Source organism: Mytilus galloprovincialis, chromosome 11 (assembly GCF_965363235.1).
Source record: "Mytilus galloprovincialis chromosome 11, xbMytGall1.hap1.1, whole genome shotgun sequence".
Taxonomy (NCBI): domain Eukaryota; kingdom Metazoa; phylum Mollusca; class Bivalvia; order Mytilida; family Mytilidae; genus Mytilus; species Mytilus galloprovincialis.
The window spans coordinates 68,216,980-68,230,113 of record NC_134848.1 but is presented as its reverse complement, the minus strand read 5'-3'; the positions used below and the strand labels follow the sequence as shown (position 1 = coordinate 68,230,113).

At 34.0% G+C, this 13,134-nt stretch overlaps 1 protein-coding gene across 1 annotated transcript; it reads left to right on the top strand.

The window, feature by feature from the left end:
• The first annotated feature begins 581 nt into the window (after nucleotides 1–581).
• Nucleotides 582–2,462, top strand: LOC143051325 (uncharacterized). The gene has a single exon (XM_076224266.1). The coding sequence runs from the start codon at nucleotides 1,512–1,514 to the stop codon at nucleotides 2,460–2,462; it is 951 nt and encodes a 316-aa protein (XP_076080381.1). The 5' UTR covers nucleotides 582–1,511.
• Nucleotides 2,463–13,134: the final 10,672 nt, after the last annotated feature.

The window sequence follows — 13,134 nt, the reverse complement described above, 5'->3', positions numbered from 1 at the left end:
CAAATTTTATTAGATATTATGCATTTTTATTACAATAGATTAATATGCTACATGGATTAGTAAATGATTTGAAAGGCTGTGCGAGTGCTGTATAGCCAGTCAAGGTCGTTAAAAACTTCCATTTGTAAGGCTGCGTTAAATAGACATAGGAAGATGTGGCATGAGTGATAATGAGGCAACTCTCCATACAAGTAACAATTTGTTATATTAAAATTAACAATTTATAAAAGTAAACCATCAAAGGTCAAGGTACGACCTTCAACACGGAGCCTTGGATCACACCATACAGTAAGCTATAAAGGGCCCCAAAAATTACTAGTGTAAAACCACTCAAACGGGAAACTCAACCGTCTAATCTTTATAAAAACAAGAAACGAGTAACACGTAGGAACCACATAGATAGACGACAACCACTGAACACCAGAATCCTGACTTAGGACATGTCCATATCTGAGATGATAAATACAAATATTTTGTCAGTATATCATAGATGCAACTTTGATAGTTGCGAGTTTCAAAATCAAGATTTGAAAATGAATTAAATTATATTCCATCTTTAAAATATCAACTGCACTTAAATTATAGTTGAATACATCAACTGCACAATTTAGTAATATTTTATAGCCTTATCATAACTTATTGGATTGGAACAATTCTGGCAATTATTGAGGATTCAAGTCAACAGATCGTTTTTATAACATTTGCACTATTTTACAGCAAAAACTTCCTTACCTCTGGCCCAAACATTTGGAACGTGCACCAATTAACTCTCATGTTTGATCTTGGCCTTGTAATTGAAAACAAAACACTTGATATCTGGTTGTAATTACATCTAGCCATGCTTTGATCGTATGCATAGTTTTTAATTCGGTATAGAACATGTATCAAGTATGAAAAATGATCATTATATGTTTCATGTAGATTTTGCTAAATGTCAACAATCTAGTGCTTAGCAAACATTATATCAATGTCAAAACAGAACTTTATCTATCACATATGCTGAGCGTGTAAACATCAACGCTGTTGTGTGATACGCAAGGACAGCTGTATTTGACTAAGAGCGCCACCTAGCTACACAACCCTCTGATCATCTTTTGACAAGTTGAGACTGACACCTCTTATATTTCTCAAACAAAGTAGCATGAAATAATCTAATAATCAATTAAAATCTCATCTTAGTACTATATCATTGCAATCACACGAGATGTCAATAAAAAATCAAAAACTTTGAGATAAAGGAAAGAAGCGAATTCTTAAAAACACGTGATAGTCATTAGGTTATTTAAATGCTTGACAATTATGCTTTATAGGAATGCATCAATACATTTTTTTGTGATATATTTGGGAATAACCAATCAATATCAGTTCTGACAGACAGAATATTTCTGCTTTTTGGCAACGTATGTTTTGATAATCAATTCAGCTTGAGGTGATATATCCCATGTGGTAGTGCGCCGATATTTAACGGAGGAAAATACCTATACAGGAAGGAACTGTGAGATAAACCCAATATGAACGCGGGAGCAGTACTTACAATTCTTATGTTGATATTTGGAACCATCGGTAATGTTATTTCAATGGTAGTATTGTGTAGAAGTGGATTTCGTAATCTCGTAAGCGCCGTGTATTTACGATGTTTGACGATAGTAGATTTAATAGTGTTGTATACTGGTCTCGTGCGAAAAATTATATTTTTCCTCCTTGGTATTGACATTAGATTATACTTTCCCGCCATTTGTGGTACACACATGTGGCTGACGTATGTCTCACTGCAATGTTCTGCATGGATAAGAATTGCATTTACAATTCAGAGATTATTTTGCATATGGCTTCCGTATGGATCACGTTACCGTTTTACAAAACGAGCTGCCAGTATAAAAATTTTCATTGTAGCATTGTTTATAGCCTTACTAAACAGTCATACCATATATGGTAGGGTCACTGTTTTTTATCCGCTGTTCAATAGCACTTCTTGTGATTATGTAACCGATGACTATTCTATTTTTTTTGAAGTTTATTGGTCAATAATAGACTTTTGCTTATATTCTGCTTTTCCTTCTGTGTTTATGCTAATTGGAAATATGCTAATAATTATTAAAGTAATCAAATCTAGAAAAGGTATCCAACGAAACAGTTCCAGCAGAACCAACAGTTCGTCCAGAAATTCAAACTTTTCGTCAATGACAATTATTTTGATAATGTTGAATATCTTCTTTATTATTTTCACGTCGCCATCTGGCATCATACTGATTACAATTGGAAATTCAATGGAATATGAAGATGACAATTTGATTTGGCGATTATTTGACATATTTGATGTTGTATCCTATTTAGACAACTCTTTAAACTTTGTGTTGTATTGTTTAAGTGGCTCCCTCTTTCGACAAGAAGTAATCAAATTATTTTGTCCTCGTCGGAGAAGTATCCGAGATGTTAAAGAGTCTCATGAAATGCATATTTAATATTTTAAAAACATTTAGCTTATTTTCGTATAATCAGACTTTAACTTAAATAAAATTAATAGAATATTTTTTTTGTTTCACTTAATAAATGTTTTCAACAGATGGTTTTGAAGTCCGTTACCTAGGTTCAATAAGTGAGACAAATCTACAACATGAACAAACTGACATACCCATAATATGTTCCAGAACATCTTGTTTCTCAGGGTTGCTGATTGCAGAAAGTTGTCCACCAAGTGAGTTACACGACGCCTTTGTAACGGTTATATTTGTATATCCAGATAAACGTTACAATTGTAATCCAAAGAACCTGCAGTGGGTGTAACCGTATATGCATTTCTGTGTACCTATACAACATGTACACTTTGTTCTGTTGGAATTATGTATTTCCACGTGACGTGATATCATACAGATTTTGGATTTAGTAAAGACAAAGCTGGTAAATCATAGTTATCAGAAGATGTGGTGTGAGTGCCAATGAGACAACTCTCCATCCAAATAAAAATTTATAAAAGTAAACCATTATAGGTCAATGTACGGCCTTCAACACGGAGCCTTAACAAGCTATAAAGGGCCCCAAAATTACTAGTGTAAAACCATTCAAACGGGAAAACCAACGGTCTAATCTATATAAAAAACGAGATACGAGAAAAGCGTATAAATTACTTAAAAAAAACGACAACTACTGTACATCAGATTCCTGACTTAGGACAGGTGCAAACATTTGCAGCGGGATTAAACGTTTTAATGGTACCAAACCTTCTCCCTTTTTCTGAAACAATAGCATAACATCACAACATAGAAAAACAAACGATAAAATATCTATTGGCAGGCTTAACTCAATAAAAAAAGGTAAATTAACACACTATGAATGATATCGACATCATAACGGATGACTGATGGCAAATGATTGCTGTTGATTGCATATATAGCAGACAGAAAATAATTGTTTTTACAACTTATTATGGACGCCATCACGAGTTGGTTGACTGTTTCGAAATATACGTTATACAGATGATATCGGTTATGTTTATGTATGTCTTTATGTCGTAACTATAATCCCGTTCCCTTTTCACGAATGTAATCTACTATTTGGACTATTTACCAGCTTTGTGACAACATGAGCAACACGACGGGTGCCACATGTGGAGCTGGATCAACTTTCCGTTCCAGAGCACCTGGAATCTCCCCTGCGTTTAGGTGGGGTCTGTTTTGTTTTTGTACCCCTATTTGTGATATTATGTTCACACATCATTGTCAATATAATGGACATTGATGTGACTATTGTACAAGTGAGAGGTTAAGCGCTTTAAAATCAGGTTCAATCAACCATTTTCTATATTTGGCAATGCCTATACCAGGTCAGGTATATGACAGTTGTTGTCCATTCGTTTGATGTGTTTTATCATATGATTTCGCCATTTGACAAGGAACTTTCCGTTTTGAATTGTTCTCGGAGTTCAGTATTTTTGTGAGTTTACTTTTTAGTATATTTTAACGTCAAATAAATCACTACAAATAAAACTACAATACGAAATTACAACAAGATTTTTCCATTAAATTTTCTCTTTTCAATTAATAAATATCGTCGCAAATATCCACATATACTCTTGCGTACGTACTTCGAATATGCCCATTATTGAAGAACATTCAACGTTCTCTAGGTGTCAGTGTTTGTTAACTTGTATAAATAGTACAAAAAGAAGATGTGGTATGAAACTCTCAACAAGAGACCAAATGACACAGGAATTAACAACTATTGGTCAGCATACGGCCTTCAACAATTACCAAAGCCCATACCGAGTAGTCAGCTTCAAAAGGCGTCGAAATGGCATTGTAAAACAATTCAAACGAGAAAACTAACGGCTGAATTTGATTTATGTACAAAAATATGAATGAAAAACAAATATTTTGCTTTTAAACAAACTACAACCACTGAATAACAGGCTCCTGACTTTGAAGCGATACATACATGAAGAATGTGGCGGGGTTAGCCATATTAGTGGAATCCCAACCCTCCCCTTACCTTGGACAGTGGTGTAACAGTATGTTATAAGAACAGACTATAAAAATCAGTTGAAAAAGTCTTCACTCAGAAGATGGATACAAATAGAAATACATTTAACACACAAAGAAGACGTGACGAGGTACCTGTTTGAATGACATTTTCCCGCCATAATAACTTGTTCAATATACTAAATGATGGAAAAAAGATCACACAAACCACAAATTGAAATCTAAGATAAATGACAGCTAAATTTCATACAATCATATTTTGTTGAATAATATTTCCATCCTTGCTGAACCGTTTCGGGTGCTGCAAATGAAGAATAGAAAAGTTGTCTATGTAGGACACATTTACCTAATTCCTGGTTGTGGAAAACTGAGAGACATTGCTTGTTATGGTAACACTGAGCCATGCTGAGCCATTGGTTGTTATGGTAACACTGAGCCATGCCGAGACATTGCTTGTTATGGTTACACTGAGCCTTGCTTTCATCGAAAGATCGAGTAATTGTTAATCTTATATTTCTCTGAAATTGAACATGATAGTTGATCCAGTGTGACATTTGAGTAACTTTGAGTTTTAGATCGCTGCTTTCAGAATACGCTATTTTGCCAGAACAGATGAAAAATAAAACAAATCCTGTGTTAGACAATGTTTTCATGATACAATTCACAAGAGAAATGACCATAGTTAATCTAACTAACATTAATTAGGTACCTTGTCATTCTATTTAAAAAAAAAAACAATATTTTTTCAGCTGTCATCTCTTACGTTATATAAATGTAATTCTAATAAATTTAGGATTTTACAGATGTATTGGATAAAGGGTGAACACAAATATTTAAAATTGCACTTAATACAAAAAAACTATGCATTGTACGTTTTCGTATATACATATTTATAAAATAAATGCATTTTATTTCAGTTTGTCAATTTTCTAGGAGCAACAGAAAATATTAATCTATTCCTTTGAAAAATGATATTTGCTTGTTTAATGGGTTTAAAGTGGTGTTTAGTTCATACAAAATACACGACAGAGAAAAACAATTGTCTATGTATTTTTAAAATAAAGGCAATAGTAGTACACCGCTGTTATAAATCGATAGAAAAGCAAAGCAAACAAATCCGGGTTACAAATTAAAACTGAGCGAAACGCATTAAATATAAAAGAACAACAACACAACATTAAAATGTAACACACACAGAAACGGACTAAGCATTTGACAAAATCGGATGAGAATAACAAATATAACATCAACATTAAATACATGAATATGGGATAGAAAAGTACCGTGACACGTCTTATAATAATGTGAATTCACACTCAAATATAAGAGGAGACAAACGAAACAAAAGAAACGCAACGTTAAAATGAAACGCACACAGAAACGAACTATAATATTACAATGGCCATATTCCTGACTTGGTACAGGGCAACAACATCTGATAAACAAATTTAATAATACTTTTAGATATTTGGATGATATTTTGGCTCTCAATAATGACGACTTCAGTATGTATATTAATGAAATTTATCCTGTTGAACTCACTTTAAATAAAGCTAATACTAACAATGACCACTGCCCTTTTCTCGATCTTGATATCTATATCACTAATGGAAAGCTGAATACTAAAATTTATGATAAAAGGGATGATTTTTCATTTCCTATCGTTAATTATCCGTTTTTAGATGGTGACGTACCCTTGTCACCATCTTACGGTGTTTATATATCTCAACTTGAACGATTCGCTCGTGTATGTAACAATGTTTTAGATTTTAACGAGAGAAATTTATGTATTACTGAAAAATTATTACACCAGGGTTTTCGATATCACAAACTAGTCAAAACATTTACTAAATTTTATCATCGGTATAAAGACATCATTCGTAAATATAGCTCAACATGCAGACTTCTAATACGATCAGGTATTTCACATCCAATTTTTTATGGAAATATTCTTTATAAAGCACAAAGGTGTCAGTATTCACCTCAGAAACTTACAAAACCTTTGAATAGACTTATTAAGAAGGGGTATAATTACGATACTGTTGTCAAGTCATTAAAGATTGCATATTTTGGCGTTAATATTGAGTCACTGATAAGTACTTTGCATCGGAACTTAACACATTTATTCTAAAAACAGTTGTTGGCATGACACGGGTTATGTTCTTCTCATATATGTTATGATGGTATGATACTAAACCCCTAACGGGAAGGATTGTGCCTGATGTTCATATGATGAAATCATAATCTTTCAGTCAGTTTAATTGAAGTCTGGAGCTGGCATGTCAGTTAACTGCTAGTAGTCTGTTGTTATTTATGTATTATTGTCATTTTGTTTATTTTCTTTGGTTACATCTTCTGACATCAAACTCGGACTTTTCTTGAACTGAATTATAACTGAATAATGTGCGTATTGTTATGCGTTTACTTTTCTACATTGGTGAGAGGTATAGGGGGAGGGTTGAGATCTCACAAACATGTTTAACCCCGCCGCATTTTTGCGCCTGTCCCAAGTCAGGAGCCTCTGGCCTTTGTTAGTCTTGTATTATTTTAATTTTAGTTTCTTGTGTACAATTTGGAAAATTAGCATGGCGTTCATTATTACTGGACTAGTATATATTTGTTTAGGGGCCAGCTGAAGGACGCCTCCGGGTGCGGGAATTTCTCGCTACATTGAAGACCTGTTGGTGACCCTCTGCTGTTGTTTTTTATTTGGTCGGGTTGTTGTCTCTTTGACACATTCCCCATTTCCATTCTCAATTTTATTTACTAAAAAAAAGAAAGAAATGGTGGATTGAACCTTGTTTTGTGGCATGCCAAACCTCCCGTTGTAATGGCAATGTTAATTATAACACTAAAATGACAACACAACATAACAGGACAAATTAAAAGGCATCAGGCCTAAAATTTAATACGCCAGGAGGTCGTTCCGTCCACACAAGACTTCTTAGTGACGCCCAGATACAAAAGTTCGAAAGCCAAAACAAGTACAATGTTTAACAGACCAAAAGTTCAAAAAGCTGATCCAAATACGGCCAGGGTTAAAATGGACGAATGTAACTAAATACAAAACAAATGTATTCAGCAATTAGTTCATCAATACGTTGCAGTCCAACGAACTTTGCAGTGTAGACCTATATTGCCATTTGTTTAAAAAAAAATTGAACCATACAGAAACAGAATATAGTTTGATTTTAATGTTTGTTTAATGAAAAAATTATATGATATGTTTTTAAAATTACCAAATATATCAAGACATTTTGTCTTTCGATGTTGTGATGTTACACTATTGTGCGCCTTTAAAACGTTTATACCCGCTGCATTCGTTTTCACCTGTCCTAAGTCAGGAACCGGATGTTCAGTTGCTGTTGTTTGTTGATGTGGTTCATATCTGTTTATCGTTTCTCGTTTTTAATATTAATAAGACCTTTTGGTTTCCTGTTTGAATATTAATGCTTATACACTAAGTCATTTTTGTACCATTCGTAGCTTCTTGTTTGGTGTGAGCCAATACTCGGATTTGGCGGCACTACTTTGAATAAGTTTTACATATTGCGACTGGGATTATGAGTTGTCTATTTGACACTTCAAGTAATTTATAAAGAAAGGATATCTTTGAGATACGCATAATCGATAGCATCATTTATCATTTGGTACATAAAATAACTGTAAATTTTTCAGAACAATTAAGTTTTTCTTCAAAACACAGTTTGGAAAATATCCTGACTCAGATGTACTTATATATATATATATATATATATATATATATATATATATATATATATATATATATATATATATATATATATATATATATATATATATATATTATATATATAGAGTCTATAAGAATCTACCAACCAGTAAACTTAATAGGTATTGGATCATCAAAATTGACAATACTACACAAACAGGAAAAATTATATATATAGTACGTCTGAGTCAGTGACAACTCTACAACAAATGTATCCATCGGATCGCCAATTGAGAGCCCAGGTGGTCGTGTGGTCTAGCGGGACGGCTGCAGTGCAGGCGATTTGGTGTCACGATATCACAGTAGCATGGGTTCGAATCACGGCGAGGGAAGAACCAAAAATTTGCGAAAGCAAATTAACAGATCTAACATTGTTGGGTTGATGTTTAGAAGAGTTGTTATATATTGTTAACAGCAAGAGTGTTCTGTAAAGTAATATCTACAAACACATCAACATCACCAAAACAAAATTTTGTCATGAATCCATCTGTGTCCTTTGTTTAATATGCACATAGACCAAGGTGCGCGACACAGGCTTTTTAGAGACTCTAGGTTCATAATTTCACGTTTTTTTACAAACAATCTAATATATATTTTAATGTATGAATGAGATAAGAATGGTAAACAAATGTCTTTTATTTCTTCTAGGCATTTTACAAACAATTATTCAATATAATATATTGAATGCTCGAATCAGCGAGGAATTTGAGAAACAACCTCAACTTTTAATTTTGTATGAACTTTGCATTTTTCTAAATTAAGGCATTTTACACTTAATTTAGATGATAATCTTAAAAACAATAATGGATAGATGGATAGAAACTTAAAAAAAACCCAAAAAGGACCAGCAAGACAAGATTCACAAAAAAGGTCGGTACTGCATAAACCTTTCATATACTTCCTTACAGTTGTTATTGGTCTTAAATGACATTTGTTTACCAATTTGAATGGTAATATTGACTATTTCAACAAATGAAATGAGAGTCACAGAAAATTTTCAAAAGTGATAAATCACTCTTCAAAGCTTAACGTCACACGCTGAATCAAATCACATCGAACGTCACACCACATGTCGCTAGTACAAAGTTGTATACAGTTTCCATCCCTATTTGGTTCGTTTGGGTACCAGTTGAAGTATGTTAACAGGGATCCATCTTCTTGTCGCCACGTATTATCAGGTTGTTTTTCTCCATCGATATAAACTGGAGCATAAGGACGACCATCTTAATATAAATTATAATTTATTATATGACATTTACACAAAAAAATGAAAGAAACTTGTCATAGGTCATGTACTTTATTAAATATTTGACTAGTTATTTAGTTTTTTGTTAAAACTAATAGTCCGGCGGCTACAAGCATATTTCAGACGAATTGTGCACATCCTGTTACAAGCATGAAATTTGGCATAGACCTTCCTCAACTAATACTCTTTTATTTCAGATAGGGAGGCATTTGAGAAAAATGTCTCACTTCCGGTAAAATCCAAAATGGCGGACATCATACTTAAATCAGCCCAATATCGAAGGCTAGCGTGTACAAATGTGTTATTATCATGCTACTATCATAATATTTGGTACAGACCTTTGTTTTTTTACTACTTTTGGATAAATTAAATAGATTAGATGTCTTCAGAAACCCCACTTCCGGTTTAAATCCAATATGGCTGACAATGTACTTAAATAAGCTTATTTTTTAGGGAGGGTAACTGAAATGTGTTTTAACGTATTGCTACTATCATTAAATTGTGTATGAACCATTCTTTGATGTTTCTGATGGATACAATGCATAAGACATATGTCTTAAAAACCCTTTCTTCCGGTAATATCCAAAATGGCGGACAGAGAAATATCAATTGTTTATTCAAATTTTCATTTTTTTCAAGATGTAAAGAAAATGATTTTATTTTGTGCTGGTCATTAAACTTTTGACTTAAAGTTATCCTCAAAACCACTTATTCTAGCATGTTGTAAATATTTAGATATAAAGTTGACACCGGTTAAAAATATGACGTAAATTTCAAAGATGAGTCCTCAATCTATTTCTTCGATGTAGAGTTTTGGATAGATTGATTAAAACAAAATAAAATCACTATTTTACTCAAAATTATTTAAAATTATTACTATTTGACCAAGAATACATGTTTTTTCACAGTCACCATGACATGCACACATCGCAGTGCACGGGATACCCGATTTTCCACATTAAAAATGACCACGTATCCTTTCTTACATCCACAATGTATAAGCTATTGACAAAATGAGTTTTTCAAAAGTTAACCTCTTTGCCCCCACCTGGAGTGGGTAGCATAAGAGCCAATCCCAAGCTCGTCTCCCTAAACACCTACCTAAGTATATTGCATGATTTACATGCTGGAAAAGACTAAACCAAGTTGAGGGAATAGCCTCAAAAAGCCGTCCCTGTTGCTCAAATAGTTATTTTCTTGCTTCGTTAACCATGTTATACCCATCTTTTAAGTTTGTGCGATCTTACAGTAAAACCCCGGTGATTTAGTCTGATTCATTATTTTTGTTAAAGTCACATCTTCAAATGCAATCAATTTCCCCCCTTTCAAGCAAAGAGAGAACCATATCACAACAGGTAAAGACATGGATAACAATAAGTGTTTCAGATCCCTCAGATCACTCATTGCCTAGTGCATTTGAAAGGCCATTGACAGATATTAATCCAAAGTCTTTTGCCCTCCCAAACACAATCCATAGTTCGTCTACCCCTATGTCACGGAATTGCGAAACAGTAGTGACAGCATCATCATTAACGACTGTTCGAATCATGACTCGTTTAAGTGCGTGTTTCACTGCATCAGACACATGCACCATGATTTTAGTGTCTGCCTCTAAATGTGAACTTGGTGCCGAACTTGAAATGCGTTACGTGGTAGATAAGATAGAATATCCTGACCATTTGTTGCTATAACTACCATACGCATCCAAGACATCATCTACTCGTATTTTAGTTTCAAGGTATTTTATTTAGGTAAGGACATAATACCCAATCAGCATACTCAGTAGGCCGCAATTCACAATCGGAGAGCTGATTTCCAACATTTACAAAGACTGTGGTATTGTTTCTCACATCTATAAATTCTGCAAAAACACATATTTTCTTGCCTTGTTAACCTAAGATGTTTCTTTTTTTCGATCTTCCAACAAAACAACGTATCGTTTTCAATGACATTAAACACCAAATCCATATGGTGATTTTGGCTGGTCAATCATCATTCTAAATGCTATAGTCACATCTTCAAACTCCATTAATGTCACCAACGCAGTTCTTTTTCCAGCAAACGTGTTATCTTTTAATGCCTAGTGCATTTGAAAGGTCATTGATTGATATATATCTTACGGTATACTTTTCCCCTTCCAAATGCAAACCAAAGTTTGTCTGCCCCTATGTCACGGAATAGAGAAACAGCAATGACATCACTATCGACTGTTTGAGTCATGACTCAGTTAAGTCTATGTTTCACTGCATCAGACACATCTATCTTGATTCTAGTGTCAGTCTCTTCGTGTAAACATGGTGCTAAACTTGAAACATCATCAAGTGGTGGATAACACTGAACATCCTGAGCATTTGTTGCTTCAACTACCTTGTACTCAAAATTGTATTAAGCAAGCTCCTGTGAATGAAAACTTAAAAGTTCTTTCTTACTGTCGTCATCTCTCAGAAAACTTTCCCAATTTTGAGGATGTTTTTAATCCTGGGTTCGTCTGTGTATTCCCTTTCATCTAAATGTTGCCCTTGCTTCTTTTAGAAACTTTCAAACTACCAGTATTTTCTATGTTCACATCCTACACTACATCCACTGTTGTTACAGTTTCAAGGTGTTTCCTAACGAGTATGATGATTGGGTATTGTGTCCTCACCTTAATAAAATACCTTGAGACTGTAACAAGAGTGGATGAAGTCTTTGATAAGTATGGTAGTTGTAGCAACAAATGCTCAGGATATTCTATCACCATGTGATGTATTTTAAGTGTAGCACCATGTTAACATAAAGAGACGGACACTTAAATCATGGTGCATGTGTCTGATGCAGTGAAACACGCACTTAAACGAGTCATGATTAACAGTCACTCATGATGCTGTCAATACTATTTCGCTATTCCGTGACATTGGGGCAGACGAACTATGGATTGTATTTGGGGAGGCAAAAATTAATCTCTATCAATGGCCTTTCAAATGCACTAGGCAATGAGTGATCACACACTTTTATTTCTGACCCATACGACGGGTTGTGATACTGTTCTCTCTTTGCTTGAAAAGGAAAAAAAAGACTGCGTGGGATACATTGATGGTATTTGAAGATGTGACTTTAACATAAAGAATGATGATTGATCAGCCTAAATCACCGGAGTTGTACTGTGCAAACTTATCAGATCTAACATGATTAACGAAGCAAGAAAGTCAATTTTTGCACAAAAGGGAAAACTCATTTTAAGTGAGGCTATTCCCACGACTTGTTCTAGTCTTTTCAAGCATATAAAACGTGTAATATACTAATGTAGGTGTTTAGTGAGACGAGCTTTATATTGACTCTTATGCTACCTAGTCTTGTCACTTATGGATAGCGAAGGGACAAATAGGCTCTCTTTCTGAGACCTCATCATTTTTTCAGAAGCTTGTACATTATGGATGTAAGAAAGGATGCCGCGGTTATTTTTAATGTGTAAAATCGGGTATCCCGTGCACTGCCTTGTGTGCATGTGGTGGTGACTGTGAATAAGCATGTATTCTTGGCCAAATAGTAGTAACTTTAAATATTTTTTAGTACTATAGTGATTTTTTTTCAATCTATCCAAAACTCTACACCAAAGAAATAGATTGAGGACTCATCTTTGAAATTTACGTCATATTTTTACCGGAAGTGTCAACTTTATATCT